Consider the following 22668-nt stretch of genomic DNA (forward strand, 5'->3'; position numbering starts at 1 on the left):
TGTGGCTTTTGCCAAGAATTCCTACTTTCTATGTTTGTTTTGTAAAGGTTTCCTCTTTGTTGTTGTTTTTCAGGCCTCAGAGCGATCCTGTCTTTCTTATAAACCTGAAAAAACCCTAATTTGACTTATATTTTTTGGTTTGTTCCCTTATTTTTCCCTATCAATCATACATCTGCCTGCAAAATTATGGAGGTTATAACTTGCTATTGTTCATACATGGGCAGTAAAATCTTTATCAGAGTTGCCAGATCACAGGAACACCTGAAGAAAATAAGGAAAATATAGAGAATTCAAAAACTTAAAGTAAAAAAGTAGTGAGGAAAATCCTGGAAAATTTTAAAAAATTCTTTAAAATCTGGAAAGTGTGAGAATATTACTTTTAGAAATGGAAGTTGCAAAAAAAAAAAAAAAAAAAAAAAATAATAATAATAATAATAATAAAAATGACCATATATATAAATTACCTGATATTATATAAATAAATAAAAAGAAATAGAACTTAAAAATTAAATAAATAGAATGAAAAAAATTTGTTCTTGACATTTTTAAAAAAAAATAAAGATTAAAACGTTTATCAAAAAAAAAATTAATGTTTACTTTGAAATGCACCTTAAATTTTATGCCAGTTCAATTTACAGAGCATGAGATCAGTCATTGATGAGGTCTGGCCAGAGGGAATTTCGATTCGTTAATGGACCCTTCACAAATATTCAATCAACCACAACAGACCCTTCACAAAATTTTGATAACCAAATCAGACCCTTCAAGCAATTTCGATGTACCAAAACAGGTATTTGTTGAAAAAGCAAATCTGAAACTTTTAAAAAATGCTATTTCTGTTCAGAAGTCTGTAATTTTTTGTCTGCTTATTTTGCAAAATAATGTCCGAATGTCTGCATAAATACATGCAATATACCTACAGCCTGGTTATCCCATCCAGAGTCTGCAGTTTCCTCCTTGTGATAAACTCATCAGTCTGGAAAAGGGAATAACCAAGCTGGAATCGGATATCATCTGATTGAAGCTGAGAGTGCCAACAAACTGGTAGATAAAGTAAATTTATTCCATGCTGATGAGTCCATAACATTGAGGAAACTGTTACCTCTGGATGAAGGTTTAAAAAATGTTTTTACTCATAACTAGGCAAGGTTTTTGTTTTTGTTTTTTTCAAATAAATTTGCAGCGAGTATACTCTTTTTGCCCCCTAACTTGGGAAAAAATCGAAATGACAGCCCTTCCCAAATCCATTAATCTATGTATAAATTTTGAAATTTCAAATTATTTCAATTTTCCAAGAATTATTTGACTTTTTGCAGGAATTTGCTTTTTGAAAAAAAAAAAAAAAGAAGAGATCCTGTGAAAAGTCCTTGACAGACTCCTGTCTTCAATATTGTTCTGCTAACTTAAGCATTTTTTTCTTTTAAGATTCAAATTATGAACGGTTCATGAAGGTTTTTTTTTTTTTTTTTTTTTTTTTAAGAGAAAGTTAAATTTACAGTCACCATGCTATAATTTCAGTTTTAAGGAATTCTTTGCTTCCCCTTTTTATTAATGAATTAATTAACTTTTCTGGTAAAACTATCAAGATTTTTTTTTTTCGTATAAATATCCTTGTTTGCTCATTTGTAATGCTGCATACTCTTATCAGGAAAAACACTGGGAATCTTTTACCCAGAATAGAGTGACAACTGTTCATTGCCTCAAATACTCATATTTCATCAAATATCCAATATTTTAAGTTCAAATTTTAGTAAATAAATTTTATCTTGTATGCTGTCAAGTTTTCTAAAAGTTAGGTCAAGTTTGACAGAAAATTTTGCGTGTTATGAGCAGGGATGTGCCAGCTTCGCCAATCGCCGATCCTGCGCCAAAACTGCAGTTTTGCATTTAATGTTACAGTTCCTTAGCATATTTGGCAGTTTTGGCAGAATATCATCAAGTTTATACATTTGGAGATTGTTTTTACGATTTTTTTGGCTTAGTCCGATTTTTGCGCATTTCAAAATCCGATTGCATCCGCTTTTGAAAAACTCAATTGTTTTAATTTTTTATGTGATTTTGTTCCTTTGACTAGAAAAATGTTGCATTAATCATTATTTTCAACCTTTGTTATCTTTTGTTTTCAGTATATGAGGACTTGTAAATTCGTCTTCTTGCCATGCCCATTCGAAAATGTCAACCCAGTTGCATCCAAATGGATTTAAGCGGATGCCATTTGTAAAAATTAATATTGTTCACCAGTTTTTAATCTTGGGTTTCTTAAGATTTTAGGACAGAAATTTGATCTCCAGTTTTGGTTGGAGATACTTAAGATAGCAAAAATCTGGGAATTCTAATGCTCTGGTAATGAATGTGCAGACATTTCAAGTTTCTCAGGTTCAGGCATTTTTCCACATTCTTAGTCTGTCTTAAAATTTTTATTTTTTCATTTATATATTTTTCCTTTTTCACATTTTTCCTATTTTTTTCACGTTTGTTTAAAAAAAATTCCTGTTCTGTGACATCTTTTCTCAAAATCATTTTTTTTTTGTCATTGCAATTCCATTATTAATTTTGTGTTTAAATATTAAACAGTTAAAAATAAAAGATTTTAATGTTGCCTTTGCTTGATCTTCAGATTTGTTAATCAAGTAGTTCAGTATATAAACATATATGCCAAGAAAAAAAAATAATAAGGTCAAATATAAGTGAATAACTTAAACATATGAAAGAAAGAAAGAAAGAAAAACAAAAGAATGGTTGGATTCAAAAACTTTACCTTAACAAGTTACAAGTGATTTTTAAAGAGCTAGTAGATTTTGTGTGTGTGTGTTTTTGTTAAGCTTTTTTGAATATGTTACATAAAAGCAAATAAATTTTAAAAATAGGTATCAAAGCACTCTAACTTAAACATGCACTAAAGCAGTAATGTATTAAGCAAAGTAAATGTGTGCACTAAATTTAAATCAGAAAAAGTGTAAGAAAAGTAGAGCAGGACAGAACTTGTCTTTTGTGAAAAATATTAGACAAAAAAAAAAAAAATAAGAGAGCTTCAATTTGTAGTTGTAGTTATGGCGTTTTTGTATCCTTAATTTTCTTTTTTATTATTTTATCATATCACAAGTGTTTCTGTGTGTGAAATATACATAGTTGCTCTAAATTGATGTAAAATTTAAACTTTTACTGCTGCACACTACTCCAAATTTGCAATTTTACTGCTCCAGGCTGCTCCGAATTTGCAATTTTACTGCCCCACACTGCTCCAAATTCACCATTTTGCTGCTCCAAACTCACCGTTTTCCTGCTCCCAAGATTGCTTCAAAAGCAAGTTTTGGTCGGCACATCCCTGGTTATGAGCTAAAAACATACAAACAAAATTGATATTCTGAAAATAAATGCTTTTTTCTTCGTGAATGTAAGTGATACTGTTACGAAAATCTATAAAATTATTTTACATAGTAAGTTCTCCAACTACTTAAAATACCTAAAATACACCGCCAGCTCAGTTATTCCATCTGAGGACTGCAGTTTCGTGCTTTTTAGCACTCATCAGCCGGGAATAGGAATCACATGAGCTTGCGGCAAAAAACCTCTTAAGGGAGCCAAGAGAGCCAAACAAACTGGTAGCTAATGCAGAATTAGCAAACCAGATGAGCGACCACAGCAATGGTGCGGTTCAACTCGAAGATTGATGGTAAAGCATGGTATATTGCAGTAAGTTACCGTCCTAAAGCCAGGGCTAAGGCAGAAATACTTAAAATATACCCCCAGCTTAGTTATTCCATCTGAGGACTACAGTTTTGTGCTTTTTAGCACTCATCAGCCCGGAATAGGAATCACATGAGCTGGCAGCGAAAAACCTCTTAACAGAGCCAAGAGAGCCAAACAAACTGGTAGCTAATGCAGAATTAGCTGGTTTGCTAATTCCAATAGATGTTGGCAGGTACGTAGTTGGCTGCTTTAGTACTCTATGAGGACTGATATTTTTTCCCTAGAAGGAAAACAATAATCTTTTGCTTTCGGGAGAAATTTAAATTTTGATAATTTTTTACTCATTGATTGATGAATTGATGATAGTAATATATATATATGTGTGTGTGTGTGGCTTTTAAGTAGTATTTTGAATTTCGATGATGAAGTTTTTACCATTAGTTGTGATAAATAAACGTTAAGTTTTCAACATAACAAATTTTGGAGAAGATTTCTGATATCATCACTAATTTATGCCTTAGGTGATAAATCAATTTGGGATTTGCTTTAACAACAGTTGAAAATAAGTTTGAAAAGAAAAAGTAGTTTCAGTAAAATTTTAAACAAACACAATGTGAATAATTTTTTCTTGAAAAGGAGAAATCATGGGATAAAACATTTTATTTTGTTTTTTTTTTCTTAACATTAAAAAGTGTTGAAATATATTATAGTGTACTTAGAGTTCAATAATCAAAACCCTTAAAGAGCAGCCGCCCCCTCTGTGTAGTAACATTTTCACAGAACGGAAGGATGGCCGCTCAGAGACGTTTCACTTTAGTAATAACAATAATAAAAAAGTATGTATTAATAATTCCTAACTATACTTCTCTGCCTAGGTATATTTTTATCCTTTGAAATTGCAAGCCATTGATGCTGGTTTTTAATCACTCCGCCATCATATGTGCATTGTTTTATTTTCAACTTTAGTAATTAAGATTTTTTTTGTTTTTGTTTTTTTACATAAATTTTGGAATAATTGAGAGAAAATATTAATAAAATCATGTTTCTCCTTCTTGCTTGCTTTATAGAAGAAGAATAATATTCGCTGAAATTGTATTCTTCTTTTTTCCTTGACGTATTTGATATCTTTACTTATTTAGTTTATAATACTTGTCATATTCCCCTCAGAAAGCTTTCAATATTCTGATTCATCTCATTTAATGGGGTGTGTTTGTGCTCGAATATTTTTCTTGCTTTGTTGCAAAGATAAGATCAGTGAAAACTAACTAAAAGATCATGAAGTTTTTTTTTAATATGCAGCACAGCAAAGCAAGGAATATGTCTTAATTTTTGTTCTATTTCAACTGTTTAATAAAAAAAATCTAATATCTTTTCGTAGGCAATTGTATTTTTAAGTTTTGTTGAAATCTCAACTCTTAATAGCTGTTTAAGTTTAAAAAAAGTTTTGCATATTAAATTTCCATGTTATTTGCATATGCTTATGATTTTTCATTTGGAGTACACTTTAATTTTGGAAATGTTTTTTCAATCCATTCTTTATTTATTTATTGTAACTAGGGCATCCCAAAAATGGAAGAAAAAATCTGTCGAGATGAAAGTCTGAAAAATGAATCTCTGGAAAAGCCAAAAGCAAAGGATACTACCCAAGATCATAGAAGCCATCTATTCTGTCAAAATTGTAGAATTTGCTTAGGTATTGAACAGCCACCTGCACTCAATAAAGGGACTTCTAAAACAGTGCGTGTTGCACATACAATAACCTTAGATTCAACTCCCCCTGCTACTTCTTCAAAATCTTCAGTAAAGACTTCTTCAAAAATAGCAGTGCCAAAGTCTAGTGTGTTGAAGTGTAAGGAGGATTCTAAAGATCAAGGACCTATATCAACACTTACGATAGAGTAATTATTTCTAAATATTCTTCACTTCAATTCGATTGAAAGTTTAAAATTAATAATTGCATCACCTTATTTTTTAGAATATTAAAATTGATGTGATTTATGGGAAAGAAATCTTTATTTTAATTCTTTGAAAATGATTGAACAAAATAATTCTAAAGATAGTCTTTCTATAAAAAAAAATCTATTAGAAATTGTGTTCCTATACACACATGTAAATCACATGTGAACAGTGGCAATATGCAAGTTTACAAGAAATGCCAAATTCTTTGTACTTGAATTTTCTGGACAGTCGAGCTGATCAAAATTTCAGTTGATTGGAAAATATAAAATGTAATAATGTGAAAAAAGTCTATTACTAATAATTTTTATACTTTTGTTTTTAAATAGAAGTAACAATCAACAAAAAATAGGGGAGCAGTGTTGTTTGGAATGGTGTCACTAACATCCTTAATTCATATGATTGAATGATTGCTTTTCTATTTGTTTCAATTATTTTCTTTTGTAGAAACAAAAAGAGAAACAAATTATTTTATATTTCCCAGCATGTAGTTAATGTATTTATTAAGCTCTCTGGGTCAATTAATGACATTCACATTACCAAAAAATGAGGTCAGCTGCTTCATCCATTAGAAATAGTACTCCCAGTTTTTGGAAAATGAAAAATCAAATAAGAAGAATGCAACAAAACAAGTGAAATAAAAAACATTCAAGAAAGAAGTTTTTTTTTTTTTTAGAAGAAAATGTTTTTCCAAAAGGACATAATGGAAACAAACAAATATAAAAGCAAATTATTTGGCAGATGAGGCCGAAAAATCAAAGAACATTAACTTGTTTATTTAATCAAATGAATTAAGGAAATCACTTACTGAAAAAAAAAGTTTTGGATTGAATTCTTTGTTGCTAGTTTTATATTTTCTTTCCATCATTTTCTTTCATCACATTTTTGGGAATTTTTGATTTTATATTTTTAATGTATCTTTTATGTTCTTTATTGTACATTCCTCTACTAGATTGAATTAAAAAAAAGACATTTTATTTAAAAATATGTGTGCCAACTTGTTATTAATTCTGTTTAGAGGTCCTTGTTTTTCTTTCGGGGGGTGGGGGTAGTCCTTATAAGGTCCTTGATTCTGTTTTAAAGAAGTGTGTACAAACCCTGTTGTTGCTAACTTGCATTTCTAATGTATTTTGTAATTGATACGAATTGCATATTAGTTTTTAACCGACTTCAAAAAGGAGGCGGTTATCAATTCATACCGTATGTATGTTTTTTTTTTTTGTTTGTCCACTCATAGCGTCTCACCTAGTGAACCGATTTTGATAATTCTTTTTTTAATGGATAGGGGATGGCTCAACTTAGGTCCCATTACTTTGTTTGACCATATTTGTTCTTTAGAAAAAAAGTTATGGGCAAAAAACAGTAAATTTTATGCAATTTCCCTATCAAATGTTTTTGTAGCGAAGTTCGCACTTTTCATCCGTAGACAACGGTGGCTCAGTGGTAGACTTCTCGCCTCCCACACGAGTGACCCGGGTTCAAATCCCGACTAGGACAAAGTGAATTTTACTAAAATTTCGTTTCTACTGTTTCCAGTATTTTCTCGAATCTTCTATTAATTTCTGTATCTTTCCAAGTCTGGAAAGTTCCAGCACTTTCTCAAGTTGTATATAAGGAGATGTAACGTTCATTCGTGGTTCTGAATAAAGATCTCGAGTTGAGACTAACGAGTATTCGCTTCATTTTGCTTTCACATTGTCTTCGCTATCTTCATCTACGCGACAATAGGAAACTCATTGTTATAAAAGTTTGGTGCCATATAACAGTAACATTAATAGTAATTGTAATGATAATTTTGAATGAAGGCTTCTTTGAAGCAAGCATCAAATTTCTTCAAGGGACATTTCGATAATGGGGAATCAGGCGCTGTCGTCTCATTTTTGGCGTAAAAATTTTTATTTTAGTAACCCTGCTGATTTATAGTAACCCTATGTGAATTATCAAAATCTTCCTTTCTTCAGCGCTATTGCTCCATAGTAGGGGTAAACCTAACCTGGAAGCGAGGTGATGCAGTGATTAGGATCTGCTTAGCCTTCACAATGCTACCATTAGGTTTGACTCAACTACTCTGTAGTATTTTTGTCGTTATCATCTATGCCGATAACAGATGATCGGGGCTAAGTAAGAAAATACAGGATTGCATCATGAACAACTTAGATGCTGTGGAATGTAAATTAGTTAGGAAAAACGTAATACTTAAATGGTTATAATTAAATTAACTACTCATGATTTCCAGAGAGGAACAAAGATAAGTTTTTAGTGCCAATCGCTTAAAGTTTAACGCGTGTCAATAGTTTTTTTTTTAGTATGGAGCATTTTTAAGAAAAAAATGTGAAGTTTCGTGATGGTAACTTCTTATTATTTCTGAAATACCTACATTTACACTAAAAAGAATGAAATAAAAAAAATTTTGAAAAAAAATGGAACCGACTTCAAAATTGCTCTAAAAAGTGAAAAATAATTTTATTCTTTAAACACCATCGATAATGCTTTTAAACATAATTTTTGAAGGCGCAAAAACGATAGATAAAATCATTCACAGCCATAACTCAAATACAACTATAAATTTAACCAGGACCAGTTTCTTCACTATCACATACATTATGCATTGATGACAGCATATTTGAATAGCGATATAAATGTTTCGTTCGTAACTTTGGATGCTTTTCTGAAAAAAAATATGAACGAAGCATGGTTACACTGGATTTTACGTTTTGTTTTTGCGCCAACTTCAAAAATTATGTTTAAAAGCATTATCGATGGTGTTTAAAGAATAAAATTATTTTTCACTTTTTAGAGCAATTTTGAAGTCGGTTCTATTTTTTTTCAAAATTTTTTTTTACTGCTTATAAAAAATGTTTTATTTAACATGGCAGTTACTAGAATTAACATGCTCTACTAAGAAAGCACTGATATACTACAGACAAATATTATAAAGCGTAAGTAATAAAATGAAGATAATTGAATACATTACAGCTGCTTGGGCACATATATATATATAATATATATATATATATATATATATATATATATATATATATATATATATATATATATATATATATATATATATATATACAGCCTGAGTAAGAACTTTAAGGCCAGTATAATTTTCTTTCAAAAAAGGAAATTGAATTTAAAGGGATTTTAATATTATTGTATTATTAATTATTAAATTTCATTGGTAAGAAATAATGCAACAGACAGAATTTGTGAAGCATGCAATAACCAGAAAAGCAGTGGTTTAATCAAAGTTAGCATTTTAGCTTGAAAACTTTTAAGACCACTAGTATTTTTAAAAAACTGCAAGTACTTATACTGTAATAAATGTCACCTCAGTTAACAAGATTGTGGAAACCCTTTAACTTGCAGTTTTGTGATTAATTTATTCAAAGTTTTTGTCCTACTTGTGACGATATCGTAAGGTAAAAAGTTAATTGTTCAAGAAAGAGGGCATATTAAAGCTTTTTCTTCAATAAGGATAAGTAGGCATACTATTGCGAAAAAATAAGAAGATCGAAAACTGAAATCAACATTTTTGTTTGATTTAAACACATTTAGGGTAAAAAGAAAACATGGGAAAACTTAAAGCTTTGTCGTCGCGTCATGGAAGAAGAGTTTGGAAATTATTACATTATCTGAAAAGTAGTCAGCCAGGAAACTTATTCAGATGATAGGTTTAAATGTTTGTCAAAAACGATATGTAACACAATTAGAAGGTGTGGAAATTTTATTAATGCTGCAAAATTGCTTAAACCTCATTTATTGAAAATGCACAATATAGAGCATTTCAAATTTAGCTAGGAAATCATGTCCTGGGATAACCAATGAATACAAATAATTTTTTCTAACGAAAAGAAGTGGAGTTTGGATGGACCAAACAGACGGAAGTACTATTGGCATGATTTAAGAAAAGAGAAAGAAATATTCTACAAGCGCCAATTAGATGGAGGCTGTGTCAGAACTTGAGAGTGCTTTGCTTGCAATGGTGTGTGCTCAGTTGCGTTTGCTTCAGGTAAAATGATCTCACAAGCATATCAAAATGTCCTCGCAAATCATCTTTTACCAAATGCTGAATTTATTGTTGGAGAAAATTGAAAATATCATCAAAACAATGCATCTATCCTTTCGAGTAACAGTGCAAAAAATAGGCTCTAAGGAAACAATGTTGAAACTTTGAAATGATCAACTAAGTCTCCAGATCTTAACCCAATAGAGAACTTATTGGGTGACTTAGCAAGAAGAGTTTATGCAAAGGCGAGACATTTTACTTCATCAATAGAGCTGAAATCTATCATCGAGGATAAATCGTAAAAAATACATCCCGAATTTTGTCAAAAACTAGTTTTATTCATGAAAACAATAATATTTGAAGTAATTTGAAGGAATGGCTCCCCCACAAGCTTATAAATATTTGAATTTTTGTCCTCATATGCTTTTTTCTATGTTTGCCTTAAAGATTTTACTCAGGTTCAAATATTGATCTGTAATATTTTATGATAATGAAACACTTGCAATTATTTTTTCATCTTTTTTACTTGTATTGAAGGTTAATAATTATCACTCATATAACTTTTTGATCGTAAGATTAAGGTGTGTCCAATTTCTCAAAAAAGTGCCCTGGACTTAAAGTTGTTACTCAGACTATATATATATAATATATATAATATATAATTGTTTACTTAAATTAAAATGTTTAATTATTGTTTAAAATAAATTATTTATAAAATTATTTATTTATTTGTGTAGATCTCAACAAACTCACAGCATGACTAAAAAGACAAAAGTTGTTTCTTCTGTTTGGAAAGGTTTTATTCGCATGCTAGATGTTGCTAAGTTTCTTACTACTGCTTACAAAGTTTCAGGCAACACTGTTCATCTTCAAGAGGTAGTGTTTGTTTTTGTCTTAGTATTTTGGAATAACTTAGGCAGTTAAATTTTATACCTAATTTTAAAGGTTCACTTTTCAATAGGAAAAAAAAGGATATACCTAAACTCTTCAAAGTTTATTGTGTCTGAAACAATGGATGTACTGTTTAATTAGCTGTAATTCATTTTTAGTCACATTGCTGAATATTTATAATTGGTGGCATTTTAACAATTAATCGACAGAATCTTTTAGTACTTTAAGTATGCTCAGAACATGAAATTCATTTGAATGAGTTTTTTACAGCAAATAACTAAACGAAAAATAAACATATATGAAGGTTAAGAGCAAAACCTTGAAATTTTATGAACAAAGCCTTACAATCTTGGTCCCTTTCAATATGACAAAAAGCAAAATGGTTTACTAACTTCTCTTAATGAGACAATTTGATGCAAACTTCATCTTAAAAATACTTTATTGCATATTGTTAATTTCGGTTCATTTATCTCATTTTTGTTCTATTTTTTCCTACTTAAGCAGGCAAAATCCTACTTATCAAGCAGATAAATCTTACTTTTCCGATGTTTTAGCTTGATTTTCCCTCAGAAATTAACTTGAATTTCTTTCAGAAGACATCAGTTTGATGTGATTTCAAGAAATTTGCATTCAGAAAATGAAAATTTGTCCATTTTCTAAGAGTATACATTTTTATAGAGGCATTGTAGAAAGTTTCCTTTGGACAATGCTATATTGAAAGAAAGCAACTATCTGAGTTATAATAACAAGGTTGAATCATGAACTGTCAATTTTTTGAAGCTGCTAGCTAATGCTGTATCGCAAACTCCACCATGCAAGATTAAATTAATTGTAGATGAATAGAGAGTAATTCAATGTGAAGAAATTCAAGATGAAATTGTTTTTCTCTGAAAGTAATTAAGGGCAAAAGAGAATTGATCATTATTGGAAAAAAGATCTTCACTTTAAAAGATACTGTTGATAAGCCTAAATATCCAAAATGATAAGACTTATCAAGGCTGTTCTTTTTTTACCTTATGGTAATGCAATAGAATGTGGATTCTCACAAGCATTAAACTATCCTACTAATAACAGGGGCTTTCTGTTTGAAGCTTCCATAAACGGCATACAGTTTACCAAAGATGGTCTTAACCCTTACTGTCCACCTCTAGCAAGTTGAGCTCCGCTGCCGGACCAATGAAACGATTCTATTTGTTGAAATAGGGGTGAAGAAAAACAGCTTTAGAACTTGAAAATTTAGTTTGCAGTGTTATTGTCCATTTGGCGAATAATATAATTCAGGTTAGAAGTAGCAAGCAATACAGGATTTTCTCACCAATAAAAGCGTTGCAATGGTGGCCCAACTCTGTGCCTAACATTCCTCTTCTTACTGATTGCTCTCCCTTGAAAAAAATGGACCTGCTCAAAGCCATAGCTCAACTTGTCAAAGGTGGACTGTAGTTACTGGCGTGTGTTTTATTCCGTAACTAAATGTCTTTAAAATATTTTTATGTTTTCCATTTTATGAAGAAGCATACTGATGTTTAACCCTTTCTTGCTTTTTCTTCCATAACTAGTGGCATTTAGTTACTCAAATAAACAAATACTTTTGGGTTGATTTAGCTCAATGCCAGTAACTAAGGAAAAACAATATAACTATCAATGTTATAAAGTGCCAATCACTTCAAGTCGAGACTTCTTTAAAAAGGGATGAGAAGCCCATAAGTCATATTTGTTATCACTAGAGGAAGAAAATAGAATCGAAACTGAACAGAAGAAAAAAGAGGGAGAAGGGAAACAAGGAAACAAAGAGATTAAATCAAAAAAGATGTTATTTGAGAAGAAATCTCTAGATGCCAAAGAACCAATAAAGTTGAAAAAATTAGTAAGGAGAGAAACAGAGGCTAAGGAAGAAGTTAAAGCTTATAAATCTTTGGTATCTAATGCTAATGACAAAATTAAGAATGCAATGAAAGCAAAGCATCAGAAAGTATTAAGGTTTGCTCAAACAATGCTAGAAGCTGGATGCTAGAAATTGGAAGAAAGTGACTAAGATTTGGAGAAGATAAGGGATGAACAGACGCAAACTCAAAAAAGAAAGACAACACTAATATTGGACTACTTTTGTTGCTAAGAGACTAAAAGAAGATTGAAAACATTTAACAAAAAAATATTGATTTTTTTTTTTTTGGTTGCCTACCTTTTTCCGGCTCCTAAGCAGAGTTGCCAGGATATAAAAGGTTTTCAATGACGGATATAATTTGCCCTTCATCGAGTTTCCAGAAATTGTTGCCATAAATGAAGAGTAAAAACTGTAATAAAAATGCTAACGTAAGGTTGCCTACCCCTTTCCGGTCCCTAAACAGGTTTGCCAGAGGCTAAAAAGTGCTCAAAAATGAGTAATTTACCCTCATCAAGTTTCCAAAAATTATCAAAAATGAAGAGTAAAAGCTGTAAAGAAAACGTTACAGTAAGGTTTCCTACCTGTTGTGTGTGAACTAATCAGGGTTGCCAGGGGCTAAAAGGTGCCCAAATCGAGTTTCCAAAAATTGTCATAAATGAAGAGTAAAAGCTATAAAGAAAACGTTAAAATAAGGTTGTCTACCCTTTTCTGGTTCTCAACCAGGGCTGCCAAGGGGTGAAAGGTGCCCAAAAATGAGTAATTTACCCTCATCAAGTTTCCACATTGGTTATATAAAAAAAATGTAGCTAAAAATATTACAATACGATAGTATAGGGTAGCTTAAGCAAAAGTGCTCCAATCATATTGTTACCGTTGTTTGAAATTTCAATATTGAAACTTTGAACTATTTCTCAAATATTTCTAGAATCCTATTTATGTACTATGAATTGAAAGATTGCTATTAAATAATGATTTGTTGTTTATTAGTGATACAATAGTTCTTTTCTTTTCTTTTATAAAGAAGTAGTTTAGGAATCAATTGTGGCTTTTTTTCCCATTTTTTGTTGCCCAAAGCAAATGAATCCATTTTAGTTCTTAAACTTTGTACCTGATCTCCCCTTGTAAGTTTAAATTGAAAAATGGGTTTAAGACACCAAATATGGTCAACTGTCAATATTTCAAACCTGATATCTCTACGTGTTTGTTTGACCCTAAAATTTACTGTTTTCAATACAAAGTTGTCTCTATACCTGAAATGTTCTCCCTTTTAGTCAAAGTTTTATGAAAGTTTCAGTTTCATTTTCTGCATAAAAATGCCCTTAAAGTTAAAAAAAAAATTCCTTTTTAACACATAGCTTTGCTTATCAGCTTGTGCGAGGATATTTTTTTCCCTTTATTGCTCTTTCCTGTGCACAGCATTGTAAGATTGCGTGGAAAGTATTGTTTTTTTTTTTTTTTTTTTTTTTTTTTTTTTTTTTTTTTTTTTTTTTTGCCGTAATTTAATATCTGCCTAATATCTCAGAGACAAGATGTTTTCTGAAATTGGAAAAAGTTGTCTTTATTTTCAGGATGACTCAAATAATCGTGCTAACAGAAACAGTAGTTAATAAAAAAAACTGCTTGAAATGCTGTGGTTTCATGAAGAGCAAATGATAACAAAGCTAAGTGACTAATGTGATTATTTTGAAATATTTGTTGATGTGGACTGGGGGGGGGAAATAAAAAATTGTAACAAATAGTTAATTTTATTCAAACTATGACTTTTATAGTTCATCTGTTATGCACTATTCCTGAGAACGAAAATAAAAATTATTCATGCGAAGGCTCGGAAAAGAATTTCTGATAACTCGAGTTGCCAATTATAGCCCAGTAAATTTAAGCCGAAAATAGGGTTGATGCACCACAAATTTATAATTAGCTGAATTTTTCAGAATTAGTTCCTGAACATGTATGGAATACCTCCTGAAAAGTCCCCTAAGTTCCCACGTGAGCTTCTATCCAAAATGGTGGATCAAAGATGGTACATTATGCCTCTCTTATATCTACTCCAAAAATTAAGATTTTTCAGTTCTGAAAAAACCTGTAGAAGTAATATTCCTTCGATACATAACCTAAAATGACCAATAAAAATTTCAAACATTTGTTTTGATACTAAAAACTGAAAAACTGAAGTTTCTTTGTTCGACGTAATATGCAGCAGAACACGTTAGCTACTAATATAAATAATTTTTTGTAATATTTTTAAAAAATATTTTCCCTCATAAATTAGTCAATTGTTGTTGTTTTTTTTAGTTCTAAAAAACGCTATGTATGTTTGAATTGGTGCTTGTGTTTTATTGACATTTCCCCATAAAAGGGCGCTTACCCACTTACCAATACGGCAACGATAAATCGTGAACGATTGTCGTTATCCGATATCGGCGCAAGCAAAATGCACTAACATATGTTACGCGCTTTTCCACCTACCGATTCGATGCCGATTGTGTCGTCTCCGTTAAGCCGATATCGTTTGTCGAACAATTTGTGTCAGAACGCACCGTCGTTTCTTTTGCATCGGCCCGGTAACCACTTGTCCGTTCACTTTTTTTTGAAGGAGAGTTGGCGCGCAAGTTTGATGTTTGTGTCCTGTGTGAATTCATAAAACGTCCTTGTTTGTGGAACAAGCATTATGTATTTTTTTTAAAACTACAGGCAAAATCCGTGGGAAGAATTGTTTGGATTTCTGGATGACGAATTCCCCATACTTTTTAATGCATATATTGGAGCGTACCGTATTAACTTTGGAAAAAAATAAAAAGATATATATTAATAAAAACAAAGACTAGAAGACTGAGAACAGTACTTTTGACGAACTATTCATTCAAAATTTTCATTTTCCTGATCTGTTGCATTCCAGGGAAAAAATGCTACCTTAAAATGTTGTAAAAGCACTTATTTTCTTGCTCCCGTCGTAATAGTGAGAATTGAAGCCTCGCATTTTTTTTTCAATTTTATTTATATTGTAAGAGTTTATACTGTTCATAGAAAATTCGCGAAACTTTAAGCTTGCAAAATCACGAATATTTTCCTTCTCGCAAAAAATTATGACTCCCAAAAACAATAGCTTTTGTAGCATTTTTCGTTAGTTTAATTTTATTTTAGTTTTTTGAATTTAACTTTTGTAATGCTCATTTTTAAATGTATACCCTGAAAGCAAAAGAGAGAAAAGAAACATTACATACTAAAATCTATCCCCTAAACAATTTAACAATATTTCCCTTCAAAAGTTTTTCTTCTTGCATCACTAGTCCTCAGTAACAGTTTTCATCATAGTCGGGAGGCTCTATTTACAGTTATGTATTTTGTGAAACTAAATGTTCTTTAAATAGAATTTTAGTTTCCTCTTCAATGATAGAGAGACTTCTGATAGCAGTTACCAATTCTGAATCGTCACTAATTCGGCCGCCCGCCCCCCCCCCCCCCCCGTCTCTTTTTTTTTTTTTTGCAAAAACTTGCTCAAATTTGTGGTTGAAGACCTCAGTTTTGTTACTTTTTCTGGAGACCGTGCGCGGTTTATAGAACCTCAAAGCCCCCTCCCCCCCTATCCTCATATCCTTACTAAAACTGATTTTTTTTTAATTTGAAATTCGAAAAACTTTCAGGAGAAGATCTCCCGGTTTCTTGAACTCTGTTTTACTTTTTTCTGACATCACTCTCCCCCCCCCCCCTCAAAAAAAAAAAAAAGTGTCTAAAATTACTGTCTTAGAACTTGAAAAATTTTTGTGCATTCTTTTCCGTCAAAGTGATAAATTGCGTATAAAGAATCTCACAGCAAAACTTAGGGCAGCAGCGAGGGGTGAACCAGGGTAAGCACCCCCTGCCCTGTGACTTTTTTTTGCCTCCCCTAAGCAAATATTTAAGGGGGAAAAATACACCTTCACTATATTAAATTGCATGAGATTTTTAAAATGTATTTATTTATTTTTAGCTTCTGAAAAAAATTAATGAAACAAAACTATTCTGATTCTGTTTTCAAACTAACACATCGGTCCCGAAATGTGCATTAAATCGCCTTCAATAAACCTGGCTTTAAAATATCATGCACCCAGTATCGTCTCTTTATTAGTTTTCTTTTCCTGCGGAGGTGAAGCATAGTAATAGTTAAATTGCGTAGCCATTATGGTACACGTGCGAGCTCTCAGCTGTCTCGAAATGAAGTGCGCCGGGAAATAACCGGTTTGAAGAAACAACATCGGTGTAGTGGAAAAACAGTGCAAAAGACAACATGATAATGTACTTGTCGTTGCATTATTTACCGTCCGACTCAGTCGTTGTCGTGTCGTTAAGTGGGAAAGCGCCCAAAAGCTGTAAACATACATAATCTGCAAATTGTGTTTTTGTCTGAAATGCAAAACTTTTGCCGTGAAAATTCAATTCTGATCTGTTTAGCTGTTTGAAACTACCATAAATCGTAAAATGGTTCCAAATTCCCTTTTTGATATCAAGTGAAAATGTAAAAAAAAAAAAAAAAAAACACACAAAACACGCACAGTAACAATAGAAAATTGTCAAAAATGGTTCAAACTTTTTTTTTACAAAAAGATCATTGTTATCTCAAAATAGTATTTTTTTTTGTGCATTTTAGATAGAAAATAGTTACTCAAGAATAATTTTGGTTTTTCATTATTTTCTGTGACAGTAGAAAAAAATTTCAGTGAAAAATTTCTGCCTTCAATTTTAGGAAGTTATTTTGGGGGAGTTAAACTTCAGAAGAAAGGGGTTATAATTAAGAAATAAGAGTTCTGTTCAGTTTTCCACAGCTTTTTGCCAGGATTGCTGCTGTTCTCTAATCAAACGATAATGTAGGAGATCATCTCAAATATGTATTAGCCCCTCAATTACCTCCTCTTCTTGGTCAGGTCTCTCTGAGAAAGGATAAAAAATCAAGTGTAGCAGTTATTATTGAATCAGTATAGCATTGTGTTAAGCACTACCAATCTATTCGTCCATTAAAGATGAAGGATTTCTTATGCATGCATTGGCATGGGACGAGTCAGACATATAATAAAAAGACATATGCCTCAAATAATTGAGGTGCCCTCAGAAAAAACTTCTCTTTACTTGAAGCAGTGGTTTTTAACAGATACACTGGTGCATTGTCCTCTAACATTGTGAAGAAACAAAGAAGTTTGATGCTGAAAATGTCTGAGACAACTGCTTTTTGAAAAAAATGTAGTGGCAACGAAAAAGACTATATAGACTAGCTTTTTGCGGAATTGTAGGAACAAATCAAGATTAATTCAAATTATAATGAAATGCTTTCGACTACTAGGAATGACTGTTATACAAATGGATAGGGGCGCTAATGAATTAAGTTGCTTGATTGCAATAAAAAGGTGTCAGAACAGCTCCAGGCCAGTCGTAGCAATAGGTACTGATGCAGATCTGCTCTCAACTCTAATTGAAAGAGGTATGCCTGGAACATCATTGTATTTTTTACCCCCAATCCAATTTAATGCAAATAAAAATGTTGCAATGTATTGTAAGTACAAGAAGCAAAGGGTCCCTTGAAGGATCCCCTTCTTTTTCTCCACGTAGCCACAGACTCCACGTCAGCAATATTCAGAAAGGGGAAAACTAGAGCTTTCTAGTTGCTACTAGAAAATCTCAAATTGCTCCTCTGATCTCACAGTTCATTAGTTTCCAGCTTGATCCAGAAACACTCAGATTGCAGAAGTGTTCTTGAAAGATCATTTTGGTGGGGGAACACCTAATTCTCTAGATGCCTTATGATACAACCACAATAATAGTTATGTAACCAAAATTTGTTCTTCAAACTTTAAAACCTGGCGACTCTTCCACCCACAAGTGCAGCAGCTTCACAGCATTAACTGGTTGTTTCTCCTCAAGTACAACAGTGGCTGACTAAAAACATGAATCCAATTAAATGGGAATATGTTATGAAAACAGGTGGGACTGTGGGCAACACTTTCGTCACCTTCCAGAAGCTTCCGAAAATATTCTGAAATTGATGTTTTGTAGTCACTACAAAATAGCAGTAATTATGTGAGATTGATCTCAGATGTCAATGGAAGAACTTTAATGTCCTAAATTTTGCATGCATTGTTTAGGTGAAACATGTAAAAATTCAGTTCCTGTGCAGTTTCGAAGATGATGATGATGTTGAGTGATGTTGCTTTTTTTTTCTAGATTTGTACTGACATTACACTCTTCTCTTTAAATATTGTATGTGTTTTTCAATAATATTTTATATGTCAGTTTTTATAGTACTGAATGAATGATATTCTGCAATTTTTTTTTTTTTTTTTTTTTGAAAATTCTTTATAAGGACACTTTTTTTCTCTTATATTCTCATTTCAAAGCTAGAAATAGCAAGATTTCTTTCAGAAATGGAATAATAGCTACTAGGTTCAATAAATGGAATGTATCGATCATTTTGCAGTTAATATTTTAAAAAGTATTCCATAAAAAATTCTTTATTTAAGTAGCTTATTTGGTTTGCTGTATATTACGTAGAAAATAAAAATTTTAGCTTTTGGTGTCAAAACAATTGTTTTAACTTTTTCATTGGTTATTTTAGGGTACATATCAAAACAGTATTCCTTTTAGAGCATACAGGTTTTTTAGAACTAAAAAATCTTCATTTTTGAGCGAGTTATAAGGAAGGCAAAAAGAACTAGGCGGCCATCTTTAAACCGCCATTTTGGATGGAAGCTCACATAGAAACTTAGGGGACGTTTTATGAATTACTCTACATACTAACAGGAACTAATTCTAAAGATATTTCTTAATAATAAATTTGTGGTGCAAAAAATCCTAAATTTACTGGTCTATTAGTCAAAGGTTTTAGCTTGTCCCTTAGGACTTCGACTTATTGAGAGTTGACTGTAGTTGGAAATCATTTACTATCTAATGTTTTTAATTTTACTAGGATATTCCAGACATCATTGAGGTATGTGGTAGAATAAGTCCAGATCAAGTATGGGAATATCTGAGTAAGATAAAGCAGGCTGGAAATAAGGTAATGTTTTGTTAACAATATTTTAAATATTCTACACTTATACTATGTATCTCAATCTTTTCACCATGAAAGCATGAAAGTTATAGTTTTTCTTGTATGCTTCGAGCAAAAAAAAGTTTAAAAAATAAAATCTTGAATTATGCATTTCCTCAGAAACATTCGTTCTGTTTCAAGACTGATAAATCTAGACAAGCCAATTCAGCTGTTTAAAGTTGTGTCAATGTTTATCATAACTATAAAACATAACCTTTTATCTGGTGTCCAGAAAACTGGGAAAATATTGCCTATAAGTAAAAGAATTTCCCAAGCCAAACAATTTGAAAACCTGGCATTTTTTTAAAATTTGGAACTGTTTTAACTATATATAAGAAATGAATGCTGACATATTCTAAAACAAATGTAATAACTAAATAAAGAAAACAAAATAATGCTAACATAAAGGCCGTTTAAGCCAAAAAAAATTTTTTTATGGCTTACCCATTATTTATGGCTTAAACGGGGCTTACATTTGCATTATTTTGTTTTCATTTTCGTTTTTTGAATTTTGGTTGTGTTGTTGTATTTTAATTGTGACTTTTCTCTTTATGTTTCTTATTCACTCTGCTATTGTTTGACATTGTTTATTCTCATTTGTTTTGGTTTTGTTTTGTTTTTTACTATGTCTCAAACCAATAGGTTTTGCAATCTTCGTAAGAAGTTTCGTTTTTTTAACCATTTAAAATTTCTCCAAATGTGTAGGAGCAAGAAAATTATTCCAAATTTTATCTCTTTAAAATGTAATTTACCACATTCTGTCAAAATTGACAAAGTAATCTTTCGGTCAAAATTGGCTTTACTTAGAACTTTGATCCAGAAATCTAGGAAGTTTTTAATCGTTTATTAAACGTGAACTTTATGATTTACATCTTTCAGTTTCAAATTCTATTTCCGACTTTGATATTATTGGGAGAAATTCTTGGTCCAGAATCCTTAGTTCCTCTGATAAACATCAAAATGTTTTGAAAAAAAAATTAGCTAAACTCTGTAGTGGTGCCTCCGGTTGATTTACTCGTTAAGAATGTTGTTGTTAATCTTTCTAGTGTTCCATTAAGCAATTCTCAAATTGAGGCTCTAAAATGTAATGATATTTTTGCTGTGAGTGTTAAACCTTCTTTTTCAAAGCTTATTGCTTCTGTTGAGAAATCTTAAATTTAGTGCTTTGTCTTCCTTTCAAAAAGATTCAGTTCAGCATCTAATAGTTTCTAATATTGACTTAAACTCAACAATTTCTTAACCTGTTTTTGCTAATACTGTTGGACATTCTGTTAAAGATTAAGTTTCTAATTCTGATCTGGTTATTACCAAAAACTGACAAGGATAGCCAAATTGTTGTTCTTCACAAATCATCCTATGTTGATAAAACTAATGATTTGATTTCTTCTGATAATTTGTTAAAATTTCTAAAGATTCTAGTGATAAAGAGTTAAAAACTGTTTCATCTGCTGTCAAGTCTGTTCAGTCTATTCCTTCAAATGTTAAATGCTCTGTTATTCCACCTATTGCTAATTGTGCTAGATTTCATTCTTTACCCAAGGTGCATAAAGCTGGTGTTCCTTTCAGGCTGATTGTTTCCAATATTGGTACGGCTTCGTATAAACTTGCAAAATAAACTCTGTGTTATCTCCTCTTAGGAGTCGCAGTTCATTTACTATTAAAAATTCTGTTGATTTTGTTTTAAAAAAATTCATTACTTTGCTCCAAATAATTCTTTTATGGTTTCTTTTGATGTTAACTCTTTATTTACAAATGTTCCCATCAAGGGTTCATTGTTATGCCTTTGAAAAAGACTTTCTGAATTTCATTTTACCTTCATGGAAACTGAGGATTTAATTTTCCTTACTTGTACCTGTCTTAAGCAATGTTCTTTTATTTTTAATGGGAAATTTGATGTTATTTTATATTGTCTGGCTATGGGAAACCCACTTAACCCCATTCATAGTGATATTTACATGCATTATTTTGAGGTTAAGCTGTTCCAAAAACTGCAGTTTCAATTTTACGTTCGGTATGTTGATGACTGTTTTGTTCTAATGAACCAGAATCAGTTTGAGAATTAGGTTTTATCTGTTTTAAACTCCATCGATCCTCATATTCAATTTTCTTGTGAGAAAGAACGGGATAATTGCATTTCGTTTCTTGATGTACTTGTTTCTCGTTACAAAATTCGTTTTGAAACTACCAATGATTGGACACCTTTTGCTGTTTCTTTACCTCCTCTTTGACAATCGTCTTATCTTCCTAATAAAAAGTATTCTGCTTTCGATACTTTCGTTTATCATGCTATTAATATTTGCTCCTCACCAGAACTTCTTAATGCGGAACTTAATTTTCTTAAAACTGTAGCAATTAATAGAGACTATCTGCCAACTTTGATAGATTCGATTTATAAAAAACTTTCAAATAAATCCCAAACTAATGTTCTTAACTGAACTTTTATCAGAAAGAATTTGGTTGTGATGTCATTCTCTTTCCATCTGTAAGCTATCAGGTTGCTAAGGTTCTAAAATATTTCCAATTCCAGGTAGTGTTCTTTCTTATTAATAAACTTTATTCTCTTCTCTTAAAGATCCTATTCACCTCCTCTTAATTGTTGTGGAATTTATAAAATTAATTGTAGTTGCAAACTTGCCTGTATTTGACAGACTCGGCATGCTTTAAATATTTACTTGAAAGGGCGTCAAAGTTATGTGAAAAAACAATAATTAAATATGTCTAGTATTACCCAACATTGTAGGGATTTGAGTCACTCTTTTGATTTTAACTCTTATTAAGTTATCCAAAAATGTCTCAGTTAATCAGATCTTGACTTTTGGGAAACTTTCTATATTTTGAGGAACAGTTCTAACTTAATTAATGATCTTAAAGCAGTTCCATATTTTTCCAACATCTGGCTTCGATATCTTTAACCTTGTCCTTTCCCCATCCCTTTTTTCTATTTTGCATACATTTTTATTTTTATTTTTTATTTTTCCATTCATTTTTATCTATCTTGCTTGGTTTATTTTTAAATTTTTTGTCATAAGATTTCCCCCTTTTCTTCTATTAATCTTTATTTTTTCCTTTTCCTTTTCCATTTTTTTTTTTTTTTTTCATTTCCTGATGTTTTTTTTCCAATCTGTTTTTCTCGTCTTGCGGTTCATGGTTATTGACATTTTCTTTTTATTTCAGCTTTCTGGC

General features: G+C 31.3%; 1 protein-coding gene across 1 annotated transcript in view; it reads left to right on the plus strand.

Annotated features, from left to right (window-relative positions):
- Positions 1-22668, plus strand: part of LOC129219046 (uncharacterized) — a 175585-nt gene that overhangs the window by 132908 nt on the left and 20009 nt on the right. The window contains exons 13-15 of the mRNA XM_054853366.1: positions 5248-5588; positions 10396-10534; positions 19363-19452. Coding sequence (XP_054709341.1) covers positions 5248-5588; positions 10396-10534; positions 19363-19452 — 570 coding nt within the window. The remainder of the gene's footprint in view (positions 1-5247; positions 5589-10395; positions 10535-19362; positions 19453-22668) is intronic.

This window comes from Uloborus diversus, chromosome 3, assembly GCF_026930045.1.
Source record: "Uloborus diversus isolate 005 chromosome 3, Udiv.v.3.1, whole genome shotgun sequence".
NCBI lineage: Eukaryota > Metazoa > Arthropoda > Arachnida > Araneae > Uloboridae > Uloborus > Uloborus diversus.